Source organism: Talpa europaea (assembly GCF_964194135.1).
Source record: "Talpa europaea genome assembly, chromosome: 4".
Taxonomy (NCBI): domain Eukaryota; kingdom Metazoa; phylum Chordata; class Mammalia; order Eulipotyphla; family Talpidae; genus Talpa; species Talpa europaea.
Window position 1 is genome coordinate 51877301 of NC_140070.1, and position 27768 is coordinate 51905068.

At 39.0% G+C, this 27768-nt stretch overlaps 1 protein-coding gene across 2 annotated transcripts in view; it reads left to right on the forward strand.

Annotated features, from left to right (window-relative positions):
- Positions 1 to 9242: 9242 nt before the first annotated feature.
- The window catches only part of SLC25A36 (solute carrier family 25 member 36), a gene marked incomplete at both ends in the record, with an annotated part of 32329 nt that continues 13803 nt past the window's right edge, over positions 9243 to 27768 (forward strand). For both annotated transcript variants that reach the window (XM_084231890.1, XM_084231891.1), the window contains 3 exons: positions 9243 to 9283; positions 22967 to 23131; positions 26373 to 26450. In XM_084231890.1, coding sequence (XP_084088016.1) covers positions 9243 to 9283; positions 22967 to 23131; positions 26373 to 26450 — 284 coding nt within the window. The remainder of the gene's footprint in view (positions 9284 to 22966; positions 23132 to 26372; positions 26451 to 27768) is intronic.

Sequence of the window (27768 nt, forward strand, 5' to 3'; positions counted from 1 at the left end):
GTGGTGATGACATTATGGGATTTGTAGTCCTTGGTGTCTTGGATCTCTTCCTCTGAGGTTGAGGTGGGGTCCGTAAAATCTGTTTGTGGAGATTGTTCAGGACATCCTAAGCCCCCAACACTTTCACATCTCACTCATGAGATGAATTTAGCAGGAGTAGAACAGTGTTTAGTCAGAGCTAATTCTTCCCCATTAATGAAGCAAGGCACTTTTTTTCCCCAATTTTGTCCTTTTTAAAAAAATTAATTAATTAATTTGTTTATATATATTTTACATCATTACTCATTTTTGTACAATGTATGCTTTCTCCTCTCAGCTGTAGTCCCCATAAAATTCCCACCAGCATTGACCCGTGCACCATCACCATAGTCCCTTGTGCTCTTCCCTCCCCTGTTTTGATCCCTTTCCCTCCCCCTCCCCTGCAGAGTGTCTCTGATTTATAGTTGCTTGTTAATTTTATTTGTTTATTATTACTATTATTTCCTTATCCCTTAGTTGGTTCCCCTATATTCCTCCTATAAGTGAAACCATCCAATATTTTTCTTTTTCTTTCTGGCTTATTTTGCTGAGCATAATCCCTTCTAGTTCCACGTTGCCATGAATAGCATGAGTTTGTTTTTTTTTTTGAATGCTGAGTAATATTCCATGGTGTATATGTACCACATCTTCTTGATCCAGTCATCTATTTTTGGGCATTTGGGTTGTTTCCATAGCTTACCTATGTAAATAGTGCTGCAATAAACATAGGAGTACGGGTATCCTTTTGAATATGTTTTGTGTTCTTTGGGAAGAGTGGAATTGCTGGGTCATATGGTAACTCCATTTTTAGTAGTTTGAGGAACTTCCACACAGCTTTCCATAGTGGTTAGACCACTCTGCACTGTCACCAGCAGTGTAGGAGAGTTTCTTTTTCTCCACATCTTTGCCATCACTTGTTGTTGCTAGTTTTTTTTAAATATATGCCATTCTCATTGGTATGGTTTTGATTCACATTTCCCTGATTATAAGTGATGCTGAAAATTTTTTCATATACCTGTTGACCATTTGCATATCCTCTTTGGAGAAGTGTCTTTTTAACTATTCTGCCCATTTTTTGACTAGATTGTTTACTTTGTTTTTGTTGAGTCATGTGAGCTCTTTGGACATCTTTGTGATCAGTTCCTATCAGTTTTATGGAGTGCAAATATTTTCTCCCCATCAGTAGGATGTCTCTCGTTTGGTTAATTGTCTCTTTAGTGAAACAAGACACTTGAGTACTCTATCCAATGTGCCCTGATTTGTAAGATTTTCCATTCTGGTTGATGGAAATAGACAGTATTCCTGGCCATGTGTGAACTCCAAATACTGGTCTCTTTAATCCTGTGAGATTTGTTTCTCCTCCTTCAGTTAGTTTTCTCATGTGCACACACTGATTAGTACTCAGATGAAAACTTAAAGAGGACCCTCTCAGCTATCTGAATTATTTTTATTTATTTATTTTTTTAAAAATCCATTTATCCATGCATACAAGAGCTGGGGTACAGGCCAGAGGTGCAGGGGGTGAGAGGATTCACCAGAGACAGAGTGGGAAACAGAACAGGCAGAGTGACTGAAATACACTGTTGAGGGGAGCAGCGGGAGAGTCAGGGGAGGTCTGCTGTGCCATGTGGGTCACCTCCCTAGCTGGGGATCTAACTCGTGCTGCAGTGGTTGTGTCTTAACCCCCTGCACCACCAGGGAGGCCCCCAGATATCTGAATTCTTAGTACCATATCTCATAGACTCTAACTGCCTTGGTCTCCCTGGACTCTCAACTGTGGGTTCTCAACTCAGAGCCTGCCAGACTCTAAAGGTTCCCACCTTTCTGTTCTGTAGCCTGGAAACTATCTCCAGGCAACCAAGTGGAGCAATTGCATTGCTTACTTTATTGGTTTCCCATCTCACAAGAATCAATGTCTTTCACTGCCTGATGTCAAGTATCTGAAAAACATATTACGTAGTATTAAATGATATTTCTGATCCCTTTTATTCCATCTTGTTTGGAAGTGAGAGTTTTGCAAAGCCACATTGATGGGAAAGCTATGAAAACAACTTTATATGTATGTCACAATCGATGAAAAGAAATTGAACTTGAAGTATTTCTCAATCAATGATAAACAAACTGCTTAATTGTGGCCTAGAAATTGAATGGGGATAGCTTCACTGACATTCTGGAAGTAGACTTTTAAGTTTGAGCAGCAGACATAACATTAAATACAAAAAGCTCTTAGTATCCCCTACTTTGGGGAGACTGAAAGACTTTTCCTCAGTAATTCTGTCTTCATGGCATGGAAGTCTCCCTTCCAGCCCTGATCTTTGACCCTAATCTCAAGTACAATGAAACTTCAGTCTGTTCTCCATTTCCCTTCTGTTCACTCAACTGTGAAGCTGCCTAAAAGGGCATGGCCTGGAGTTAACACTGGATAAAGTGGAAAGTTGTTAAACCGGTCTGTCCATCCCAGACTCAAGGAAACTGGCTACTTGTGAAATGGAGCTGTTATCACTCTCTTCCCAACTACATGCTTGTCAAGTGCTGCTTCTCAGAGCATTGCTGCCAAACTAGAAATTTACTCATTTATTCTCTGGCCTTGGACTCTGGGTATTGACCCAGTGCTAATTTCTTACCAGGTACTGGGGGCACAGAAAACATCATCTACAGATTTCAACTTTGGGGACTGAAAAACCCAAACTAGCACACCCCAAGTATTAGAGAATATGCCAAGGGAAAATCCTAATTTTCAGACTGCAAAGGCCACCCTAGGTACCCAGTGTGTGAATGAAGAAACCCCAGTGTCACTGATGGAGGTTAAGAACAGAAAAGTTGGAAAGGAGGCACCACAGACCAAAAGCCTGACTTATACAATGCTGGAACCTGGAGATGGGGGTAGAAGTGATTAATATAGTCATTAAACCAGCTATGGGAATTAAAAATCCTTAGGCACCAAGGCAGAGACCCAAGCAAAGTGTCAGATGCTGTTAGTGTCCAACAGCACAGACTGGAGGGCAAGATATGGAGGTTGTAGAATCTCTGGTCTCTTTCAAATTCTACGTAATTATCCAAAATCAACAGGAAGCAGACCACTGCACAATGAACCCCTCCCAAAGAGAAGAAGACTATATCAGTGCAGTCTCTGCACTGGCATAGGTAGCCTAGATAGTCCTTCTGCCCACCTGTGACTACGCAGGAGCTCCTCGCTGCCAACTCTCTCCCTCCACAGGGCAGCAGCCTCCTGCCTGCCCATGGCCTGTACAATGCTAGGGCTTCTCTTCTCTCAGCAGACGCAGCTCTCCTCAAGGCTGCCCACCTGTGACCATGCAGGCCTCTCTCTTAGCAAACCTGTCACTTTCAGGGCTTGCTTGTGTCTATGCAAGTGTATTTTATTTTTCTCTACCTTTTATAATAAGCCTGCCCTTTTGAATATAACTCATGTCTCTGTGTCATGGAGAAACTCGCCTGAGAAACTCACCGGTGCCACTAAAAGGGGAGCACTCGTGAAACTTTTCCCAGAGTGAACCCAAGGACCCCACTCTCTGAACCCCAAAACTCCAAAAAGACAAGAGAGAAATCCTAATAGGTTTAAAGAGCAAAACACATGTTATATGTAATAAATCAGAGGCACAAATGAAGTCAAAACTTCTATTTTTTTATTGCGTCATAGAAGAACTGGGGTGTAGGCCAGAGGTAGGGGAGGGAGTGAGAGGATTCACCAGAGACAGAGTGGGGAGCAGAACAGGCAGATTTACTGAAATACACTGCTAAGGGGAGCAGGGGGCTAGACAGGAGAGGTCTGCTGTGCCCTATGTGGGCTGGCTCCCTGGGCCAGGCATCAAACTCAGGCCACAATAGTGATAGTGCTGAGACTTACTTAATCCCTGGGCCACCAGGGAGACCCTAACTTCTTAATATTAGCACTGAATGGTAGAAAACAATGGGACCCTGAATTCAAAAGTCAAAGGGAACATTTTTTTTAACCCAGAATCCTATACTAAAATTATCAAATATGAAAATAAAATAGAAAGCATGCAACATGTAGCAGTAGTGATACCTCCTGTAGACCTTTTCTTTGGTATCTGCAAAAATGTACTTGTGCAAAATGAAGTAGCAAACCCAGAAAAAAAAAATGAGATCCAGGAAACAGGTTGGAGGATGTACATTCCAGGAGGCCAAGCATGTGATTGAGAAAGCCACCAGTTTAAGTTGCAGCAGGACGATGATGAATCTGGAGGAAAGTCTCCAGGGGGAAGCAAAAGATAGCTTTGATAAACTGATACGTAAACCTTTAGAAAAATATTTATAGATATTGATACATATGATGGAGTAAGAATAGGTTCATAGAAAGTTAAGCAACAAGGGAAAACAGAAGAGTAATTGTTAGCACCAAGAAAAATATCAAGTTGTTCCAAAAAAATATGTGCACCATTTGGTTTTGAAATGAACCAAATTTACATAGCCTGATAAGATAAACAATTGTCAATTTAACTAAAAAATTGTGATACAAGTATAGGGAAGATGAAGCAGAGAAAATGGAGAATAGAGGAGTGGGGTAAGATCTAAATCTGCATTGATTATCACCAGAAGAGAAATGGTGCTTGAAACTAACAAAATCAAGACAAGCAACATGAGCGGCTATTCTGAGAAATTAGGCACTAAAGAAAAATTTAAAAGTTGAATAGTTGTTATCTCTAGGAGCAAAACTGGGGAAATGGAAAAATGGAGTAGGGATTCTGATGTTATTTGTAATGTTTATAATACTAAATACTTCTACTTTTTTGCAACCATGTGCATTGATTATACATTTTTATTGTGATAAAATATACATGACATCAAATTTATCATTTTGACCACTTTTGAATAAGTTTTCAATGGTATTCAATACATTCACATTATTGAACAACCATCACCACCACCCATCTCCAGAACTTTCCACCACGCTAAATTGAAAACCCATACTCATTAAAACACTAACTTTCCAAAGCCTCTTCCTCAGCCCCTAGTAACCATTGTTTTACTTTCTTTCTCTATGAATTTGACTATTTAGGTATATCATATAAGTGGAATCATAAAATATTTGCCCCTTTGTGATGACTTATTTCACTTCACATAATTCTTCAAGGTTTATCCACATTGTAACTGTGTCAGAATTTCCCCTGTTTTTAAGAATCTATATCTAGGGGCCTCCCTGGCAGTGCAAGGGGTTAAGACACAACCGATGAAGCTATCCGAAGCCACTGCAGCACAAATTCAATTCCCGGCCAGAGAGCTAACCCACATGGCAGGGCAGACCTCTCCTGTCTCGCTCGCTGCTCCCCTCAGTAGTGTTTTTCAGTCAATCCATCTGTTTTGTTCCCCACTCTGTCTCTGGTGAATCCTCTCACCCACGCCACCCCGCACCTCTGGCCTGTACCCCAGTTCTTGTATGCATAAATAAATCAATCAATCTTAAAAAAAATCAATATATAGCTGGGTGGTCCCCAGGGAAAGGGGAGCTTCCAGGTTCTATCTCAGACCCAGAAACAGACTAGATTTCCACTCCAGCTCAACTTCTTGCAAACTATATTTGAGATGATTGCCATCATGGCACAGATACTGAGAGGGATGCTCACAGCTCACAGAACTCTTAATGATTTCCTCTGAGGAGTGGAAATTGAGGAGGAGACACTGAGGAGTGGATTTTAATTTCTCATGCACTTATTTGAATATATTGCTTTTTATTAAAAGCAAAATACGATGCACACCCATATTACTATAATGCAATGTTACTTCAATTTTTTTAAAAAAGCAAAATAAAGAAAAAATAAAAATAAAAAGATATCTGGCTATAGAATATAGAGCATAAAACCATCTTTCCTAATCTCTCACTAAAAACCTACCCAAACATTTAAAACTAATGCTTCCAATTCAAGGCTTGAAACACAAAGGAATTGTCTGTACCTAAATGACCAATAGAGACAAAGGATGGGGTAGGAGGGAAAGGCATCAGTGACCCAGTTATGTTCTACTCCCGGCATAAATAGCTATAAAGATCTCTGCTCATTAGCAACTAAAATTCAAGATCTGTACCGATTAGAAAATAGAGAACCCCGGTTCCTCTCTACTTAATAATGGGCTTATTTGCATGTGTTGAGGTAAGCACTGAGTTGTGAGACAACCCCATCAGTTTCTCTTTCTATATTCAGTGTGAAACTACAAATCCCAGAAGACACCTCAACAGGAAGACTTGAAGGTGCTTCACACCAAAGCTTGATTTTAGCCCTACCCACCCTGCCTATCATCCTTCTGCAAAAGCACTTGGAAGCTTGTTTGTGTAAGGTGCAAGGGTTCAAGAGATCTCTTTGTGCCACTCTAGAAAGAATCACTTGAAGACATGCTGTAATGAACAAGAATGATGAAGAAAGGTTTGAAAAGAGCAGGCAGATAACAGTGCTGTGGAACATCAGCGTGCATAACAGCCAATTCAATCCTAGAATCCCTGCAAGCATGACCTCAGCTACCACACCCAAGTGGGCAGCACCAATGATGTACCAGTTGGAATGTGCGGGGGCCAGGGACTCCTTCAATGGCACATAAAAGAGTTTAAAAAGACAGGTATTGCTCATTATGGGGAATAACTTACTATACATAAGAACTCTCACTATAACGTGGTTACAATGGCATTCACTATGCAAAACAAAACAAAACAACAAAACAGGGAGCTACAGCTATTGCCTTGAAAGAAGTAATCTAAAATGCTACACTTTGGAAAACAGTCTGGCAAATATTCAAAGGATTAAATATTGAATTAGCATAAGACCCAGCAATTCCACTTCCAGGTATACACCCAAGAGAATTGAAAGTGTGTATTCATGCTAAACTTTTTGCACAAAAGCTCATGGCAGCATTATTCCCAGCAGCCAAAAAGTGGAAACAATCTAAATGGCCATCTAAGAGAATGAGTAAGCAAAATGGTGTACACATACAATGGAATATTTAGTCATAAATAGACTGAAGCACTGACACATGCTACAACGTGAATGAAACTTGAAAATCAGACACATAAAGCCACATATTGTATTATTTATTTATAAGAAATGTTCAGATTAGTAACTCCAAAGAGAGCAGATTGTGGTTGCCAGGAGTTGGGTGAAGAAAATGTTCTGGAATTAGGTCAATTCATGAGAACATACTAAATAACACTAAATTGTACACTTTAAATAGCTGAATTTATGGCACATGAATAATACTTCAATAATGCTACTAATAAAACAAGAAATACCTCCAAATGTTAATGCAATGAGTTGGAGAAAGAATGGTCAGTGGTGGCAATTTTTATGTTTACTTTTCTGGTTAAAAAAATTTTCCTTTCTAAGAGAAAGCTATTACTTTATCAAAAGAACTGAAATCATCCAAGCTTCATTTTAATAAAGTAGGTCATCTTGGGCAAGTCAACCATTCTACACCTCCCTCTCTTCACATGAAATTGGGGGCTAATATCTTTTATCTCATAGAGTTATTGTGAGTTTAATGAGAGAAGGCTACAAAGTGCTTACTTAGCTCAGAATGCTGCACATGAGTAAGTGCTCAAGAATTATCAACTGCTATTTTTCTTCTTAAGAACACAGAGCAGTAAATAATTCTAGTAATAATTATATGTAGCACTTATGTAGCACTGCTATAGGGACTTTATAGATTTTAACACCTCATATTTTAGTCCTCACTACTGCCTTGTGAGACGGGTGCTCTCATGACTATTTGGCAGATGGGCATTAATTGTGGAGTAGATGAACACTTCGAGGAGCACAGTGGAACACTTCCAAATGCCACATTTTGTAGGCATTTAGGAGCCAGTGAAGACCATACAGAAGACTTCATGAAACCAGTGACCCTGGAGGAAAGCAAAGTCATGGTTAACCTCTCTTCCGTGGGGATAAAGGTCTTACAGGTGGAAAGGAAGTTACTAAAAAAAGGGGGTGGAAAATAATAACATGTATTCCGTGTGAATGATGAGGACATGACTATATGTGATACTATTTTCTGCACCTTAGAAATAATTACTAACAAAAATGTGAAAACCATGTACTGGAGAAAGAAAATGTTTTCTTCCTTTAGTATTTGACCTCTACTACCCTAATGTATACAAACATGAAATATTTACCGGCTAGAAAAAAGAATAAATCGCAATTTTCTCTATTGCTTCTAAAAAAAAAAAACCTCATTGCTTTACCTGTTTTATTTAATATGCCTTGGAGATTTTTTTCCATATGAATCCACCTTACTCCTTGTCACAATGCTATTATATTCCACAATAGGAATGCTCCATGATTTATTTCTCCATTCCTCTACTGATCTCAATTTTCCACTATTACCAGATTGTTTGCAAATACTGTATTGTGGTTTGTGATGCTGTGCACCAGTCACCTCACACAAGCTGCCTCAGGCATTGTGGAGTGTTAATCTCAACTAGGTACCAGGAAGCAGAATTGCAGGGTCATAAAGCCAGAGTGTGTGTAAGTAAATCAAACAAGGGAGAAGATGGGAAATCTCTGAATTTTCCTTTTAATTTTGTGGTAAACTTAAATAAGAAAAGCTCTAAAAATAAGACTTTTATTTATTTATTTATTTTTTGAAGTCGGTCAGAGACTGGGCACGCGGGCGCCCTGCCCCGCCCAGACAACCCGAAAGCTCTAACGCGTCTCCCGCGGTCCCGGTATCAGGAGGGGCTCGGAGTCCCGATCTCCGCACCCACGCAGGCCCGGGCCGCGCGGGGTGCCGCCTCCGGGGTCCGCGGATCAGGTGCGAGGACGCAGCGACCTACTCCCCTCCGGGCACGCGCTCTGACCCCGCCTTGCGGCCTTTCATTGAGAAACCCCTTACCGATCACGTGAAAGAGGCATGCCGACCGCTGACGTCACGCAGCGCGCGCCAATGGGAGCTTCTGTTTATGTCGGGGGTCATCGGAATATTCATGTCCCCGCACCCACCCGGCAGCCGGCAGCCGCCGCCGCGCCGCGCCGCTCACGGGCTCGGGAATACAGCGCCGACCCTGAGCGGGAGGCGGCGCGGCTGCAGCGCCGCGGGGAGGGCCGCGAGGAGGGCCGCGCGGGAGGCTGTCTGCGGCCGCGTCTCCGCCTGCTCGCTCGCCGCCCCTGCGGCTCTGTGCAGCTCCCGCCCGCCCCGAAGCCGCCGGCCTTCTCGGGCGGCCGCATCCGCCTCCCGCCTCAGCGCCCGGAGGACATGAGGGAGAGAGAATGAGCCAGAGGGACACGCTGGTGCATCTGTTTGCTGGGGGGTACGGTCCAGGCTGGGGGCCAGCGGGGGGGGCGGGGACTGGGCTGAGGCGCGGGCGAGGGGGTGAGGGGCCCGGGGAACGGGGGCCGGGAGGGGGAGGCCGGGGCGGGGAGCGCCGGGGGCCGCGGCAGGGCTGGCCCTGGAGCCCGGGCGGGACGTGAGGCTTCGGGCCCGCGGAACGGGGTCGAGCCTCCGGGCGTGGGGCGGACGCGGAAACGGGCGCGCGCCGCGGCCCAACCGCTGCCCGGGGTGCGGGACGCGGCGGGGAGCCCAGCTGCAGGCCGCGCCGGGGTGACTCGGCCGGGGGACGGGGTGCGAAGTGCGGAGGCCGCGGACAAAATGGGCGCCGGGCCTCCTCCTTCCCTGCTCGCGGCGCGGGCTCCGGGGCCTCCTCACGTCGCTCACGCTCCACCTCGGACCTCGGGCAGCTGATTTCCGGGCCCCGCTGTCCCCCGGTGCAGCCGCCGGGGGAGGTTTGGGGGCTCTGGCCCCCGCTTTAGCTGTAGGTTGTTTCTCGCATTTGGGAAATTTCCTTCTCGAGCTTCTCCGGGTCGAGATCGGCGGCCCCCAGCGGCACTGCCTTGGGGGGGTCAGATTTTTTTTTTTTTCCTTGAAAACCTGTCGACCTTCTGTCAGCCGTCCTACACACCCGCGGCTTTTCGTCTGTTTGAAGGAGAAAGTGGTGGGTAGAGAGAGGTCATATGCTTTGACAGTGTGAACAAGATTAAAACTAAGCCTAAAGTTTTCCTTCCCTGATTGCCAACCTGAAACAATTTAGTCTCCTTTTAAGGAGACGAAATAATTTGTTCTGTCCAAATTGTTTGGAGAGACATAGAGCTCTTCTCTTTAGGATCAGTGTCTAATTTTTAAAATAGGAGGGGTGCTGCAGTGAGTTACTTCTGTCAGTATGACCAACTAGAGTCACCTTCCCTTTGAGCCCTATAGTTTAGTTTTAAAATCGATCACTTTAAGACTATTAAAGTAACACATTCATTTCTATTTACAGTGCCTTGATCTGAGTTGAACTTATGGACTCTGTTGCCAGTGGTGGCCGTCCTTGCCTTGGGTTGGCATATTCATTCACCAAACACACATTGTTCACCAATTAGGGTCAGCCACTGTTCGAACATAAAACAATAGTTTTCTTTAATCTGTGAGGCCCAGTTTTGTCAAAGCTTGCCCTTTATATTTCTGGTAACTTTATCAAAGGTCTTGAATTAAATAATTTTTAAAAACCTATTAGCTCTGTAGATGTTCTCCTAAAGATGTCTTGTTAGGCAAATAGTTGGATTCCTTTCTGTTACTAGGGCACATAGTAACTCCAGAAATAGACCAGACACTTACTTCTGGCTACTGTTTTAATTTGGTTGAAAAATAGATAAACCTTTTGTTTTTAATTGCTTCATTTTTAAAATCCACTCTCTGGTTCCTAATAATTTTATTATTGTGTAGTCAAGATTCATTTATCCAGTTTTGTTTAAAGTAGAGGACATTTATTTGAAATGTTAACTTGATTGCACTACACTTCCCAGTTCAGATTAGGATCATCAGTCACTTAACTTGTTATTAATACATGTTAAGGCCCATGGTTAGCTTTTTCTTTAAGAACATGAATGGAGTTTTTGCATCATCTGAACACATACAGATTTAGAATTCACACAAGTCCCCCCAAAATCCAGGTTATTGAGAGTATTAAATGAGATACTGGTATGTAGGACCCTGGCATGAGACAGGTACTCAACCTTATAAATTCCCTTCCTTTGCATCTCCTTTTGATTTTCATTTATTAGGTTGATTTTACATTTATGTAGTTGCATAAATCTTTTCAATAAAACTTGACTTGTCTCTCAAAGAAACATTAGAACTAGGAAAGATGGTAATGGTCATCTGGTTCAGCATCTTGGAAATATGGAAAAATACTGAAATGTAAGTTGACTTATGAAAGGTCAGTTTTTCATACCTGTAAAATGAGAAGTGAATACTCTAAAAAGATCCTTACAGCACTATCTTATGTAAACTCTATCTGGAAATCAATGCAGAGAGCATTGTAGAAATGCATGTCAGGTTGTGTTGTTAACATTGTTCTTAATTGAAGATAACTATGATTATATTTCAAATTTCCTTAGAAAGTTTTTCATAGAAATATAAATTTCACTTGTTTATCCTGATAGAATTCCGCAAATTAGGAGCTAGGGAAAATTTTACTTTAATAATAACCAGATAGATAAAAAGAAATCTTGGGCCTCCCTGGTGGTGCAGGGGGTTAAGTCGCAACACTATGAAGCTATCCGCAGTCACTCCCTGGCCAGGGAGGTAACCCACATAGTGAAGCAGACCTCTCCTGTCTGGCCCTCTGCTCCCTTCAGCAGTGTATTTCAGTCTACCTGTTCTCCCCACTTTGTCTCTGGTGAATCCTCTCTCCACCCCCGCACCTCTGGCCTACACCCCAGCTCTAGTATGCATAAATAAATAAAATAAATCTTTAAAAAAAATAAAGAGAAATCTAACTAGCTATTATGTTGGAGATACTTCACACATGGGTACCATTTGGATTAAATTATGAAGACTGTATACTGAAAGAACCAAGTAACTTTTCACAGTGGCATTTAATAGTAGCAAAAATTGTCTGAATACAGAGCTTTTGGGTTTTCTTGATGGTTATAATTGTATACATTAAAGTATTTGTTTATCAGCATCTCAGAGAGATTTCTGATTGCTTAGTTAACTGTATTATTAAAACAGGAACATTTTAAACAGACCAGCACTGGACCTTGGGTTGGGTGACATACTCACATGCATAACTCGTGCTTTGTTTAAGACACCCTTTGGTCCCATTATGCTTTTGCCAGAGTTAATATTCAGAGTTTGTTAGGTCATTGGTTAAGTGGAGTTACTGAGGCAACTCATGACAGCCTACAAAGACATGTAAATAAGAATGAGTTTTTGCTGTACTTCTATTAACACTGTATGTCTGAAAATGAAGATATAAGCAATAAGAAATATATTTTTTTTAATTCTTTAATAGAATTACACATTTTCTAGTTAGTGTATTAGCTGCACATATCCACCAAAGGCAGTTGATTTCTTTGCTATTTGAGAGATTTCAATTTTTGTCTCAAATGGGAGGAATAAGCCTTTCAAACATGAAATAGGTAGATCTTTTTTATTTTTAATATAGCTCCTGTGGACAATGAGAGACCTTAATAAATCTAGTGAAGAATAATTCAGAGTATCTAAGAAACTGTGTATTTTGATATACTGGATTTAATCCATTCACATATTAAACTATTCATTTGTTCAGCAGGAAACTCCCACTTTGATTATCAGATTGTTGATTCTGCGGAACTTCTGTTACATTATCTGTTAAATTATTTAACTTGCCTGTAAAGTCAAGAAAGTGGAATACTTAAATATATAAGTAATGTTTATTTCCATTTCATTGTTGAAATGTTTATTTCCATTTCATTTTTTATTTTCCTTATTAAAAATGCATCCTTTCATCTGACTAATAGCAGGCAAGACTCAGGCAGTATTCTGATAGAGAATATTCTCAAAGAAACTATTCTGCTGTATGTGGGTTAATGTATTACAGCAGTGTGGGAGAGGCGTTCCTGAGACCTTTTCTGTCATCTGACAGAATTATTTTCATAGAAATACTAGGACAGTATTTACCTTTTCACTGTATTGACATTTGTACTGATGGTGCAAAAGTAATGGTAGGTAGGGCCTCCCCGGTGGCGCAGCGGTTGAGCGCTGGGTTGCGAAGCTGCCCGCGGCCTCTGCAGCGCCGGTTCGATCCCTGGCTGCTCCCCGGCCACCGGAGGAGGGTCCCACATGGCGTGCAGAACTCTCCTGCCGCCCGCTGCTCCCCTCAGCAGTGTCCTTCGGTCCTTCTGCCTGCTCTGCTCCCCGCTCTGCCTCTGGTGAATTCTCTCACCCTCCCGCGCTTCTGGCTGTGCCCAGTGCATGTATAAACAAAACAAAACGGACAGGCCAGCAAACAAATAAATAAAGCATGCCTCTATTTAAAAATAAATAAATAAATAAATAAATAAAAGTAATGGTAGGTAAAACTGCTGATGCCTCAGCCTCCATCAAGGCAGTCACCAGATTATACTAGCAGTCTTCACACTTGCAGGTTTTTTTTTAAAGCCAGTTTCACTTCAGGACATTCTTGAAGCAGTAAAAATTACTAATTTTGTTAAATCTTGACCTTGAATACCTATCTTTACTTAATATTATGTGAGAAGATGGAAAAAATGCATAAAGTACTGCTGCATATCTAAGTAGTTTTGCAATTGTTTCAGTCTAAAGCTATTTATTCATGAGAACCACTCTTAAAAGAACAATTGGTAGACAAATTGCACTATTTAGACTTGAATATTTGGCACATTTTCTCAAAAAATGAAGAGAAGCTTGTTGCTTCAGGAAAAACCACAGATAGTTTATGTTACCATATGATAAAATTTGAATTTTCAAGCAAAAATTAGAATGTGTGAAATCTTGAGTTGACAGGAATTGTTAATTTTTTGATAATGTATAAATAAAATGTATCAACATTTGGAAAATCTGTGTGACCCAGCAAATCTGTGTTTTTCAGATGACCAATGCATGATGTTTTACACATGCAGTCTGTTGTAAAATAGACTGGTGGATTTTAATGTAGCGGTATCAAAAAGTTATTGGTATAGTTAAGATTCCATATTGCAGCTAAACTTTTCAGAACCCATCATTTGCCCAGTTTTAGTGTTGTATCAAAGAATATCCACAATTATGTACAAAAAAAAGGAATTGTCGTGCTATTATTAATTAGAAAGTGTTCCGTGCTGTTGGATGGGGGGAATAGAGCAGTATAAAAGAGAAACTGTAAGACTGAACTGTAGGGGAGTGGTGATGATTGTTACTGAGAAGGTAACATTTGAGCAGGGTGGCAGGAGAGTCAACCATTCCTAAGGAACCTATGGTGAAAATACACTGGGGTTAGAGCACAGTAATGAGGCAGGTGTAACCTGACCAGAGTCTTGTTAGGCCATTAAAGAATTTCAAGTTTTTCAAAGTGATAGGAGGCATCGAAGGAATTTTAAAGACTGGTCAGGCTTTTAAAGTCCTGTTCAGACTCCATAGTGCAAGGGCAGTTTAGCAATTGTAGTAATCCAAATGGGAGTTAACAGTGGTTCCGAGCAGGTTGGCAATAGTGAGAAGCGGTTGAATTCTGGTTAGATTGTGAAGACAGATTACAAGCTTTGTGATGTATTCAATGTAGAGTTTGAGGAAAAGGAGTCAAGAATGTGCCTAGGTTTCGTATCTGGATGGATGGCATCGTCACGTGAGATGGACCAGGTTGCAGATAGAATAGGGTGGGGTGGGGAAAGACAAGACGTTTAAAATTGGGGAAGTAAGGAGGTCAAGGCACCAATTGTTTGGGTGGTTGGACATAGTCGCCTGGAGAAGAGGTCTAGACTAGAGATAGACATTTAATAGTTACTGGAACATAGATGGTGCCATGAGCCTTAGATCACTACGAGAGTGTATGTAGGGAGGAGAGCCAAGGACTGACCTCTGGAAACTTTGACAAAAGAAATCAGGAGAAAAGGGGGAATATGAAAATTAGACTTACAGTGACCAAGAAAATGTGGTGTTCTGAAAGTCAGATGAAGCAGATGGAGAGTACCTAGGAAGGTGATCAGAAGTCAAACATTACTGTCGTGAGGTTTGAGAGATATTAATCATTGAATTTAACACTTGGAAACCATTGGTGACCTTGACTAGCAGGAGTAAATCAGGAGTAAAAGGAAGCCAGGGCAAGGAGTAAAAGTCTGACTGGAGTGGGAGAGAAATTAGAGACAAAGAGAACATTTTGAGATTTGCTGCACGTGAGGAGCAAATAAAACTCACTAGGAGAAATTTGTGGGAGAAATTTACTTTTACTAAATCTACCATATGCCTTCAGCATGTTTTGTTTCTGTAGTGATTTTTTTTTAAAGATTTATTTATTTATGCAAGAACCAGGGTACAGGCGAGATGTGCGAGAGGGTGAGAGAATTCACCAGAGACAGAGCAGGGAACAGAACAGCCAGACTGACCGAAATACACTGGTGAGGGGAGCAGTGGGCGAGTCAGGAGGTCTGCTGCGCCATGTGAGTATCTCCCTGGCTTGCCGGGATTGAACCCACAGTGCAGAGGCTGCGGACAGCCTCAGAGCACTGCACTCAATCGCCTGTGCCACCAGCGAGGCCATGTAGTGATTTTTTTTTTTAATCTTCAGTCTGATACCTTATTGTTTTTCCTTAAAGTGAATTATTATACAACTGTATCTTGTATGATATTTAATATGACTTTCTTGTGTTTATATATTCACCTATGTTGGTTAACATTTTCCATTTTTCAGTATTATTAGATTTAAAATTTTGGCTTTAGCATTCAGCAAATAACCAGCCTACACCAGAAATGATGCATGTACCTTAAAAAAAAAAAAACCCTATTCTCAACCACTGTTACATCTTTCTGAATTCTCATAATTTACTGTCAAATATGTATACTATGTCCTTTGTTCACTTTTTCAAGAACTTATATTATCTCCTGCCTAAATACTAAAGCTTTAGAGAAACTATCTCTACAAATAGACAACTTGAGAAACAATTTTTGGTAAGACTTTTAAACGAATTTTATAAAATTTCAGAGACAGGCTACATGTTTTGAGATTAAAAGACTCCTTGGCTAACTTTTTTTGTGTGTGTGACCCTCGCCAGTGGCTGGGGAACGAACCTGGCACTGCAGAGGCTGCGGGCAGCCTTACAGCCCAGCGCTCAACTGCTGTGCCACCAGGGGCGGCCCTCCTTGGCTAACATTTTAATGAATCCATTCCTTAATGGTATTTCTTAATTTGACTAATGCCCTAACTAGTAAGTTATAGTACATTATTACCTATAGGCAGAAAAATGACAAAATGTTTCAAACTGTTAATTTGGCTTTACAAAGTAAGACACAACAATTGTCTGACAAAATAGGTTTAATTAAAGTTAACAAAAATATTTCCAAAGTATGTACCTATGTATACACATACACACACACCCCCAATGTTGCGGACTCAATCAGAAGAGATTTTGTTCATTTATAAATTATGTTGTCTAAAACAAGTCCCTTGTTTTTGCTCAAAAAGGTAAGACCATACATGCCCAAAAGGGTAAGATCAAGGTGTACATCCAACAGTCACAGTGTTGGAATCACAGTTTTCCATGATCCACCGTTTCCTTAGCAGAACCCTGGTGTGTCTTAGGTATGCCTTCCAGATGAGACTAGTAGAAGTCCTATAAAGCAAAGGGAACTGGTTCTAATGGTTCAGTAGCTTAGGGCTGTCAGCTGATGGGGTTTTATGTCTGTGCACCTTCTCTAGGGATTTATGACTTGGCATCTGAAACTGATGGCTGAAACTGATCTGCTAGCTATTAATATTACTTAGTGAACAGTTTCTCTCCCCTTTCCTCTTCATCTTCATCTTCTCCAAACATCTGATTCCTGTGTTGCTATAATTTGGGTAAAGGAGAATACTTTGGTGCCCCCAAGAGGCCTGCCTTTTGCAAGATCTGTATTTGTACAAATGTTTTTCGCCTTTTTTTTTTTTTTTTTTTTTAAAGCCAGTCTCGGTTACGTTGTGCCTAACTTCAAAAAAAAAAAAAAAAATCTAAGTAGCTTTTAATAACCCAGAGGTCCATATTTTTTATCCTCATTTTATACAATAAGCAAGTAGAAGCAACAGTGGAAAGTTCTTAGGCATTTACACTCTTAAATAACCATGTGCTAAAAATGTGTCTAGAGTCTAGTAAAGTCCCCAGGGTGACTTAATTTACTTATGCAACTTGGCATACATTGTGAAGATGGAGTAGTTTTAAATGTCTTGTAAAGGTGTTTAGTGATAACCAGGTTAAATAATCCTTACTCTTTAAAATCCAGGCATAGTTATGTGATTATATGACTTGCACCAAGAATGTTGGCCTTCTCATATCTTTAGAATATATGACATTTGTCTATAAAACTAAAACAAGCACTGATCCAAGTAGTTTCACATTAAGAACATGTAGCTTAAGCACTCACTAACTTGTATACACCAAGAGTAGTGACATTTAATAGTTTTATTAGATTCATAACCTAGAAACTGGCCTTTCTATATGGAATAATGAACTCATAGGCTTATCTACTATCAAACTTGGCTATTATTTCCTTGGAATTCTCTGCTAATCAAAGCATTTAAGGTAAAGCACCCAACTTTCTTTATTAGAAACAGCAGATAACATTGGTGGCACTTTGCAACTGATTATCTTAATGCATTGGCCACATCACTCAGGAGCAGTTTGAAGACAATATCAGTAAATGAAATGAGGGCCTGTGTGGAGTGTCGATGGTGACAGGAAACCAGAGGAAGTTTAGGTTTAGATTATAGAGCCAGCAAAACCAAAGGATAGTTGGGTATCAGAAAGACTGTCCCTTTAGCTACATTTCAGTCCATGATTGTTAGTTTTTAGTAACTCCTAGCTAGATAATTATGGGAGTTTCTTCACATGTCCACCTTTTTTTTTTTCTTTAATTGTATATATTTAAATGTATAACAAGATTGAGTATACATAGTTGGTTACTGTAGTTGAACTAACATCATCTCACAGTTAACCTTTTTCTGTGATTGATGAGAGCACCTGAAATCTACTCTTAGCAAATTTTCAGCACTCAGTCCAGTGTTATTAGCTGTCCTCATGCCTGCACTTTAGATTTCTTAGATTTTTCGAGTTACTCATGTTACATAACTGTAACCCTTTGACCAGCATCTTCCCATTTTCCCTACCATCTACCCGCCCTTAGCCTTCAATGTGTTCTACCTTGTTAGATTCCACATATAAATTAGATCATGCAGTTTTTTTTCCTTTGTGTAATATTTTTCATGTTCATACATTTTTTTGCAAATGTCAGAGACTCCTACATGGCCTTTTAAATTCCATATTCTTCCCCTTCTTGATTCTGGATTCTTGTCAGCCTTGGTACATTCTACATTTATACCTTGCTTGTTTTTTAAAGCATTATATTGGCTACATGGATCCATGTTCATGAGAAGTTTGCTTATTGTAAGTATTAAAATATTTAAAGCAATATTCATTGCTAATGAAATTTTCTTGTGGAGTAGTGAAATAAGATAAATAATTTAAAATGTTACAATATTTGTATAGAATTCTGCTATCCATGTCTTGCAGACTCATAAATGAGGCAAGTAGTATATGGATTACTTGTGCTCACATGCATTTAATTGTGAAGCTGAAAATGCATTGTCTCCAACCTCCAGCTTTAGTTTAGCATTCTGCTTGAATCTTGTACTAAATTGACTAGTCCATAAAAATATCTACTCACAAGCTACATAAAATATGTAGTAATACAGAAGAAAAAATTTCCCCTACTCTTTCTAGTTAAATTGGATGTAATTAACACAGAACAGTATGTATCAAAGTGGATAGCAACCCATCAGTGTATTATGAAATCAGTATTTTTGGTTGTGACCAACATTTTAAAAATAAGAGTGCATTGCATATAACAAGGGCAAATACTGTTTTAGGAAATGTTTGTGTGTGCATGTGAATATGTTGCATCTTTTTTTTTTCTTTCCATCATTTATTGAGTGCTAATTATGTGTTAGATACTATTCCAGGTGTTAAGGATACAGGATTTGTCGTTGCTCTCATTCTCCTATTTGTGAGATTTGTGCTCAGGACCTGGAAAGAAGATAGACTGTAAACACGTGACTAAGATTCCTGTGACTGGTGTAACAAAGCCCTGCAGACTTGTTGACTTAAAACAGAAATCTAATCTCTCACTTCTAGAGGCTGCAAGTCCTAAGATCACTGTCTTGGCAGTCGTGCTCACAACCCTTCCTTGCCTCTTCATAACTTCTTTGCCTCATATTGCATCTTGATGTAAAATATTTTTCATGGCTTGAAGTCAAAGATTTGAAAGCCACTGATAAAAAGGAGGAAAAGAGCTAGGTGAAGAAATAGAAGATAATGGTTTGTCCTATAAATAACTAGACTGTCAGTTTTTTAAGCTGAGGAGTGACTTCTGATTTAAGTTTTTAATGTATTACTCTGGCTACTGAAGATGGTTTGGAGGGAGTGGGGCAAGGGTAGAAGCAGGGAGACAATAATTGGAAGGATAATGCAGTAATCTCAATAAAATCGAGGTGACTTAGAAATGGAGAGAAGTTACAGTCTGTATTCTGGATTTATTCTAGAGCTCTGTGTTAAAGAGCACGCTATAAACATCATTTTTTCAGTGGTGTCTAGTCCATTGCTCCCCTTTGCAGTGTATTTCAGTAAATCTGCCTGTTCTGCTCCCCACTCTGTCTCAAAAAATACCAACTATATGTTCTCAAAAAGTATCAACCATGTTTTCTCCATTTAAAAATTCTTACTGTTGGGCCTCCCCTGGTGGCACAGCTGTTAAGCACTGGGCTGCGAAGCTGCCCGCAGCCTCTGCAGCACTGGTTCGATCCCCGGCCGCCGGCAAGGGTCCCACATGGCACGCAGACCTCTCCTGCCGCCCACTGCTCCCCTCAGCAGTGTACTTCGGTCCTTCTTCCTGTTCTGTTCCCCACTCTGGCTCTGGTGAATTCTCTCACCCTCCCGCACTTCTGACTGTACCCAGTGCTTGTATAGATAAATAAATAAATAAATCTTTAAAAAAAAATACTGTTTAAAAAAATACTTTTCACTAAAAATTAATTTAAAAGTAAATGTATGCATGTGGTTTTAAAAAAAATCTGCTGAATTAATAAAACCAGCGTCCCCTAGCTGTATACCCCATATCTTCTCAGTGGAAATTTCCTGTTTTAGCTATTTCATTTGGGGTTTTCCTTCATACTTTCTGTTCTGGTAAATGAGGATTTAGTTCTTTATACCACTCCTTATTTCCCTCATCTTTCCATTCTCTCAATGTCGCAGTTATATTTTGTTAAGCCAATGGTCAGTGCCTACTTTATTGTGCATGGTATAGCTAGGTTATATTACATTGACCTTTTCTTTATTGAATAGCATCCTTTTCCCCCTGAAATTAATAAGTGCCTATAAACACTTGCTTAGTTTACATTAATACTTATAATTGAATATTTTTATGTAGCAAAATATATTTATTGGTATTTTTTTCCTGGAGGTTTATTTTATTTTTTTTAAGGTTTCTACCTTTGTATTATTTCACTTTTTTAAAAAAAGACATTTATTTATGCATACAAGAACTGGAGTATAGGCCAGAGGTGCGGGGGTTAGAGACAGAGTGGGGAGCAGAACAGGCAGATGTACTGAAATACTCTCCTAAAGGGAGCAGTGGGCAAGACAGGAGAGTTCTGCTGCACCTTATCTGGGTTAACTCCCTGGCCAGGGATTAAACTCATGCTGCAGTGGTGATAGTACTGAGATTTAACCCATAGGCCACCAGGTTGGCCCTTTCCTGGAGTTCTTCACCCCTCAGAACTCTCTGTCATCCTAATTCTCTGTACACTCTTATTTTCTAAGCCTGACATTTTACTACCATGATGAGACTCCTTTCTCTCCTGGATTAGTCTGTCCCTGCATTTATTTCCACCCTCCCCCGCCCCCCTCCCCACCTTAAAATATAGTTGACATAAACAGTTATATTAATTTTAGGTGTATAACATAGTGATTTTGTATAGTCCGTCTTTTTTCAGTCTACTAACTTGTGGTACATATCTTTTAGTAGTTGTTTAAGAAAAGATATAGGTTGGAAATTTCTGGAATATTTCTTTGTAACTGTATTTAGTTTGGTTTGCTGCAGAATTCTAGAGTAAGTTACCTGCAATTATCAAGAAGTTTGATGATATTCTCACTTTTTTTTTACAATTATCTTTTATTCTTTCTGGAAGTAGATGAGATCTTTGTCTCCAGTATTATAAAGGCTTGCCATAGTGCAGCTTGGTTTGGGGGTCTATTTTAGATTTTGGGGATTTTTTTGGCCTAACCCAAAGTTAAAAAGATTTTTGTCCTGTTTCTTTCTAGAAGTTCTAGTTTTCATGTTTTTCATTTAATTCCATGATGCATTTTTTAACTTGTTGTATAAATTTTTCACTCTTTATTGTGTAAAGAAAGTTTGTTTCAATTTTATTTTGTTGATATCAAATACTATCTTGTTTAATGTTTTGTCTTCTTTAATGATGACTTAAATTTTATTTGGAGTGATATTGTTGCCATTCTTGTTTTCCTTATATATTTTACCAAATAGCTTTTCTAAATTTTGGTGGTAGACTTATTTGATATATTTTGTGATGGGCTGCATTTTTTTTTCTTCCTCTGATATCCATTTTGGGGTCCTAAAATGTTACCTCTGACTTAGTCTGCTTTAAAGAAAACTTTTCCCATTGTTGTATTTATAAATAATAATTACTCAGTTTCTCTCTTATATACCTTTAAAATGATTAGATGATGTCATTTGTTAAGAATTCAATTTTAGGGGTCACCCTGGTGGCTCAAGGGGTTAAGTCTCAGAACTATGAAACTGTCCTGCAGCCACTGCAGCATGAGTTCAATCCCTGGGTAGGGACCTAACCCACATGGCGCAGCAGACTTGTCCTATCTCTCCCGCTGCTCCCCTCAGCAGTGTTTCAGTAGATCTGCCTGTTCTTCCCATCCTGTCTCTGGTGAATCCCCTTACTCCCCTGCACCCCTATTCTGTACCCCAGTTCTTGTATGCATAAATCTTTTTTAAAAAAGAATTAATTTTGTTGTTGCTCATCAGGTTTTGTATTTAAATTTGATCCTTTTATTTATATATTTTAAGACTTTTTTAAAAAAGATTTATTTATATAAGAACCGGGGTACAGGCCAGATGCGCAGGAGGGTGAGAGGATTCACCAGAGCCAGAGTGGGGAACAGAACAGGCAGACTAATGAAATACACTGCTGAGGGGAGCAGCAGACAAGAAAGGAGAGGTCTGCTTCGCCATGTGGGATTCTCGCCGGCTGACCAGGTTCGAACCCGCGCTGCAGAGGCTGCGGACAGCTTCACAGTGCAATGTTCAACCACCTGTGCCACCAGGGAGGCCCTAAATTTGATTCTTTTAGTCTATCTGCTTTGCACAGATCACATATAAGTAACAGATATTAATTGTTAGACTTAAATGTCATTTTTTTGTATCTGAAACATTCTGAGTATTCGGATATTAAAATAGAAATATGAATTAGTATCCATTAGTGATTTATTTCTAACTGTTGCAAACATCATTTTTGAAGTTTTGAAAAATGATAGGAGTTTGAGAGAAAGGATAGGACTTAAACGATGATCTTGGTTTTAATGGGACCATAATAATATCTGGGTAAGGATCACAAATAAATCCTTAAAACAATATTTAAAACTGCAGTATGTCTTATCAGTAAATTCTAGTAACAACACCTCCTATTTGGAGTCGTCTTTAGCTGATTATATTCTTGCTAGGTAGATACTAAACTTAGTTCTTTTTAGCTACTAAAGATGTCTGAATGCAGTCCAGTAAATGAAAAAATCACTTAGTCCTCTAAAGTAAGAATTCTTGAACATGTAGTTTGTTGTCCCAAAAAACCTAGTTGTTTTCTCATTTTACAGTTTTATGTATGTGTACTAATTGGTAATTTAAGTGGATAAGTTTTGTTCTCTTTGTTTTTTTGTAGATGTGGTGGTACAGTGGGAGCTATTCTGACATGTCCACTGGAAGTTGTAAAAACACGGCTACAGTCATCTTCTGTGACGCTTTATATCTCTGAAGTTCAGCTCAACACCGTGGCTGGAGCCAGTGTCAACCGAGTGATGTCTCCTGGACCACTCCATTGCTTAAAGTGAGAGCACAGTATTCATGGTTCTTTTTTAGTCTGCTTGCTTTAATGATGCCTATATTTGTTTATTTACATTCTGCCACTTATTAAGAGGTTCTTTACAAACTTAATGACAGTTTCTCTGTGTTATATTCATTAGAAATGATAACCCCTAATGTAGAGGAATAGTTAGATAATATAAAATGTTATTTCCAAATTGTATTTGGACTGTTTTTCTACATTGATGGATTTCTTTTATAAAGCTATTATAGGTATTTTATTTTCTGGATTATTCATTTATTTTTGTACTGTGGTGATAAATGCTGACTCTTGAATATATGTTTAATTTACCAAGTGCTCATACAAGTTAAGTACATTCTATTAATGGCAGTCTGATTTTTCTATGACCTAAACATAACTAAGTTTTAAAGTAGAATTCTGCATATTTTAAACTGTGATTTGTTTTTTGTTTGAAATATCTTGACCATTTGAAAAAGATTTGTTTTTCTATTTTACCACATTTCATTATATTAAATTTGGTGTGACATTTCAGACCTATTGCAATTTGTTTTTACATGTTTAAACCTAGGTATGTAACTGAATGCCTTGTGTGTCTGCCTTATCAGCTCACTTGGGACATAATCTATTTGAACTTAGTTCGGTAGTGTTTATTTTGTAGCAAATAAACGCATACTGTGTGTTTACTTTCACTAACAAAAGATTTCATCAGTCTTTTCTTTTTTCAAACTTCCAGAGTACATGAATAGAATAAAATGCCATGGATAGAGAGGAATACTTCTGAATAATGATAGAGTGCCTTTATATCATGATTTCGACATTACTGATTACCTCTCCATAAAATTCTTCCTTAGACTTGTGACAGTACTATTTTTTTTTTCTTTCTATTTTTCATTGTTTTTTGTCTTCTCTGACTTTTCTTACAGGAACTATAGGAATCCCTCTGGATTCATTTTAATTTCTTAGTTTTTCAGGCTCTCATGTATGAGTCACCCTAATGCATTTCAACTGTCATCAATATACAGGTGACTTTAAAGTCTGCATTCTCATCTGACTGTCCTCTCACTCTTGTTTCCATTGTGTCCCCATTCAGGAACTGTTTCATGGCTGCTGTTTTGTTTTGTTTTGTTTTTCCCAACATCTTTATTTTGATAATCCACATGCCATAACTTTCACTCACTCATTTGTTCCTGTTAAATTCATAGAATTGTGTAACTATCACTTTCTAAATACAGAACTTTTTCACCATCCCCACAAAAAGAATTCTGCCCATTATTGATCACTCATTCTCTCCCTTCCTTTCTCCCTCCCCTCAGCGCTAGGCAACTACTAGTCTACTTTCTGTCACTATAGATTTGCCTATTCTAGACATTTTATGTAAGTGGAATTGTGCAGTATGTGGTCTTTTGTGTCTTGTTTCTTTCTCTTAGCATACTGTTTTCAAGGTCCATCCATGTTGTAATCTTTTTATTGCCAGAGTTAACACTACATTTTACTTATCCACTCACTGGGGTTAATGGATATTTGGATTGTTTCCACTTCTTGGTTTTTATGAATAATGTTCCTGTAGGGATATATGACATTTCTCTTGAGGATATATGGGCCGTGTAATTGCTGAGTCACAAGGTAACTGTGTTTAACATTTCTGAAGAACTACCAGACTGTTTTCCAGAGAGGCTGACATTCTCAACAATGAATGAGATGTTCAGTTTCTGCACATTCTTGCCAACCCCTGTTACTATGTCTGTCTTTTTGATTCTAGACATCCTTAGAGGGCATGAAGTATATCATGGCTTCTTATATAGGAACTTCAGGACTTCCCCTCGGGCTCTTACTGTCATTCAGGGGGCTCGTGGATGAACCAGTAGTGGTCTATAAATCAGATGAAATTGTATACAAAATAGTGAGATGTTACAAATGTCTTTCTTTTTTTTTTAAGAACACTTACCTTCTTTAATTTCTTAAAATGATTTATGATATAGAAATGGTTAATCATCACTGGGTCTTCAAAATGTACTTGACAATTTGTCATTCTTTACTTGTTTCTGTATAATCTGTTACTGCTGAGCATTGTCCTGTACTTATGGGATCAGAATACTTTGAAGATAGAATCAGAGAAATCTACATTGTAAACAAAAGTTCTAGTAGTAAAGATAATAGTGACATTAAGATATGTCAAGTGCTGACTTGTATGTCAGGTTCTTTCAAGCTCTTAATATATACAAAGTTATTTAATTTTCACAGTAACAAAAAAAGTACTTTTTTTTTTCTAGTGAAAAACTGCTGGTGAAAATAAGGGTAAAAGAAAAGTCAATATTTTTTTGTTCTCACAGCTAGTCAATAACCAGACTGGGCCTAGTAACTGAGAAGTCTGACGCCACAACTTGGGACTTTAATTAGCCATTCTGCTCAATTGCTTTTCAAGAGATTAATCTTAAACATATAGATGTATGAAAACCATTGTTCTAATTTGTTAACGCTGCATTAAAATATCTACTCTTACTGAACCGCTGTTTCTCCTGAACTCCAAAACATTGGAAGGCCTACCATCAGAAGAGCCTTCCATTACTTAGACATGCTTCTGTGCCTTTCTTTGTTGGCCATATGTGTCTAACTTACATAGTATTTGCTTAGTAGTATGGTCTGGTAATTACTTGTGTCAGTAAAATCTTTTTTCCATAATTGGACAATAAATTTCTTCACCCTCTCTTTTATAGCTATTCTGCTTAGTCTAGTTAACAAGGTAGAAGGAGAGAAATAGTAACAGGCCAACTATTTTAGTGCCCCTAAACAATGTTAGAATAACAGGTTTTTCCCACAGCACTTCACTGATGTGGTTGGATGAGATAATGCTGCAGTACCAAAAGACTAACATTGAGAAAAGGCCTTCAGATACTAGAAAGGAACCATGTTTCTGGCTGGGAATTGAATTTACTGGTAAAGATAATAAAATGGAAGTAATTAAAGAGTAGAATGACCATATGAAAATAAATGTAGAACTTAGTATTATGTTTTTTTAAATTTTTAGGCAAGAATCTGAGTGGAGTTCTTTTTATTGTGATAAGGAAATTTATTGTCAGGTGACAGTAATTTTATCCTGTATCAAGAAAAACAGATTTTCCTAAGTAAGGAAAACTGAGTAGAGCAGCATAACATGTATGAAGCTTACACTGTCTAGGTTTGGTACAAATGAAGTACCAGACTTTGAAGGCCGTTCCTTTATAAACAATATTTTTTTCCTTTTCAGGATGATCTTGGAAAAAGAAGGACCTCGCTCCTTGTTTAGAGGATTAGGCCCCAATTTAGTGGGGGTGGCCCCTTCCAGGTAAAAAACAAACAAACAATAAATTTAGCAAACTCGTGGCAGTCTTTCTTGTGTCAAGCTAAAGAGAAGTCAAGGTGGTAAGGATAATGCACTGTGGTATAACAGGTGTCAGTAAACTTCTGAGAGAATGTGCAGATTATATCAAGTTCAAAAGGTAAAGAGAAAGGGGCTAAGTGAGAAAGTAAGAAAGTGAAGACCTGAATCTGTAGAACTATGCCTAATTTTTGGCTTATATTTGGTTTATGGAACAAGCCAAATAAATAGCATAGTTTCATTCTCTACCAAGAAGCCAAAAGAACTTGATGTAATAATTTGTTAACTTTTCTCATATTACTTTATCTTTTGACTTCTTCCATGCAAGGCCTCTGTGTACAATTCACATTCAGAGTGAAAATGCATACCCAACTCTCTGCATTCAAACCATATACGAGAGCTTTGTCTCATTGTTTATTGGGTTTCAACTTTTTATGGGCCTTTTTCTTTCTTTTTAAAAGGTTACCCAAAATTCCATCCCCATTGTAAAAACTAAAGGAAATGTTTAGCATAGTTTGAATTCCACCTTTTACACATCATCTCTCATGCACCTTCCAACACGCTTTTCTCTCCATATAGACTACCATTAACATAAATAGTTTGGTGTGTTAATTTCCATTAATTTTTATGGCTTATGCCCTTAAAAACATTTGTTACTATCATTTACAGAAATTGAATCATATTACTTATTTTACCAGTTCTTGAAGATTTTTTCCTTGAAAATCTGTGATTTTATTTAAAATTATGCAGTATATGGGCTTCCCCTGTGGAGCAGCAGGTTGAGTGCATGAGTGCAGCACTGGGAAGCTGTCTGCAGCCTCTGCAGTGCTGGTTCGATCCCTGCCAGCCAGCGAGAAACCTACATGGCATGGCAGACCTCTCCTGACTTGCCCGCTGCTCCCCTCAGCAGTGTATTTCAGTCAGTCTGCCTGTTCTGCTCCCCACTCTGTCTCTGGTGAATACTCTCACCCTCCTGCGCCTCTGGCCTGTACCCCAGCTCTTGTATATAAATAAATAAATCTTTGTTTAAAAAACAGATTAAAAAATAAAAAATAAAATTATACAGTATGACCACCCCATTATTAGTAAGCATTGCCTTATTGGCGTGCCTTTCAATTATCTCCAGATTTTTGCTGTTAAAAGTAATGGTTTTATGAACATGGCTGTACATTTAACTTTATTTACATAGATACATTTTTTAGGATAGTTAACCATAATTTCTGGGTAAAAGGGCATAGGCACATTTGAAACTCTCATGAATATTGCTCAAGTTCTTTGTGAAAAG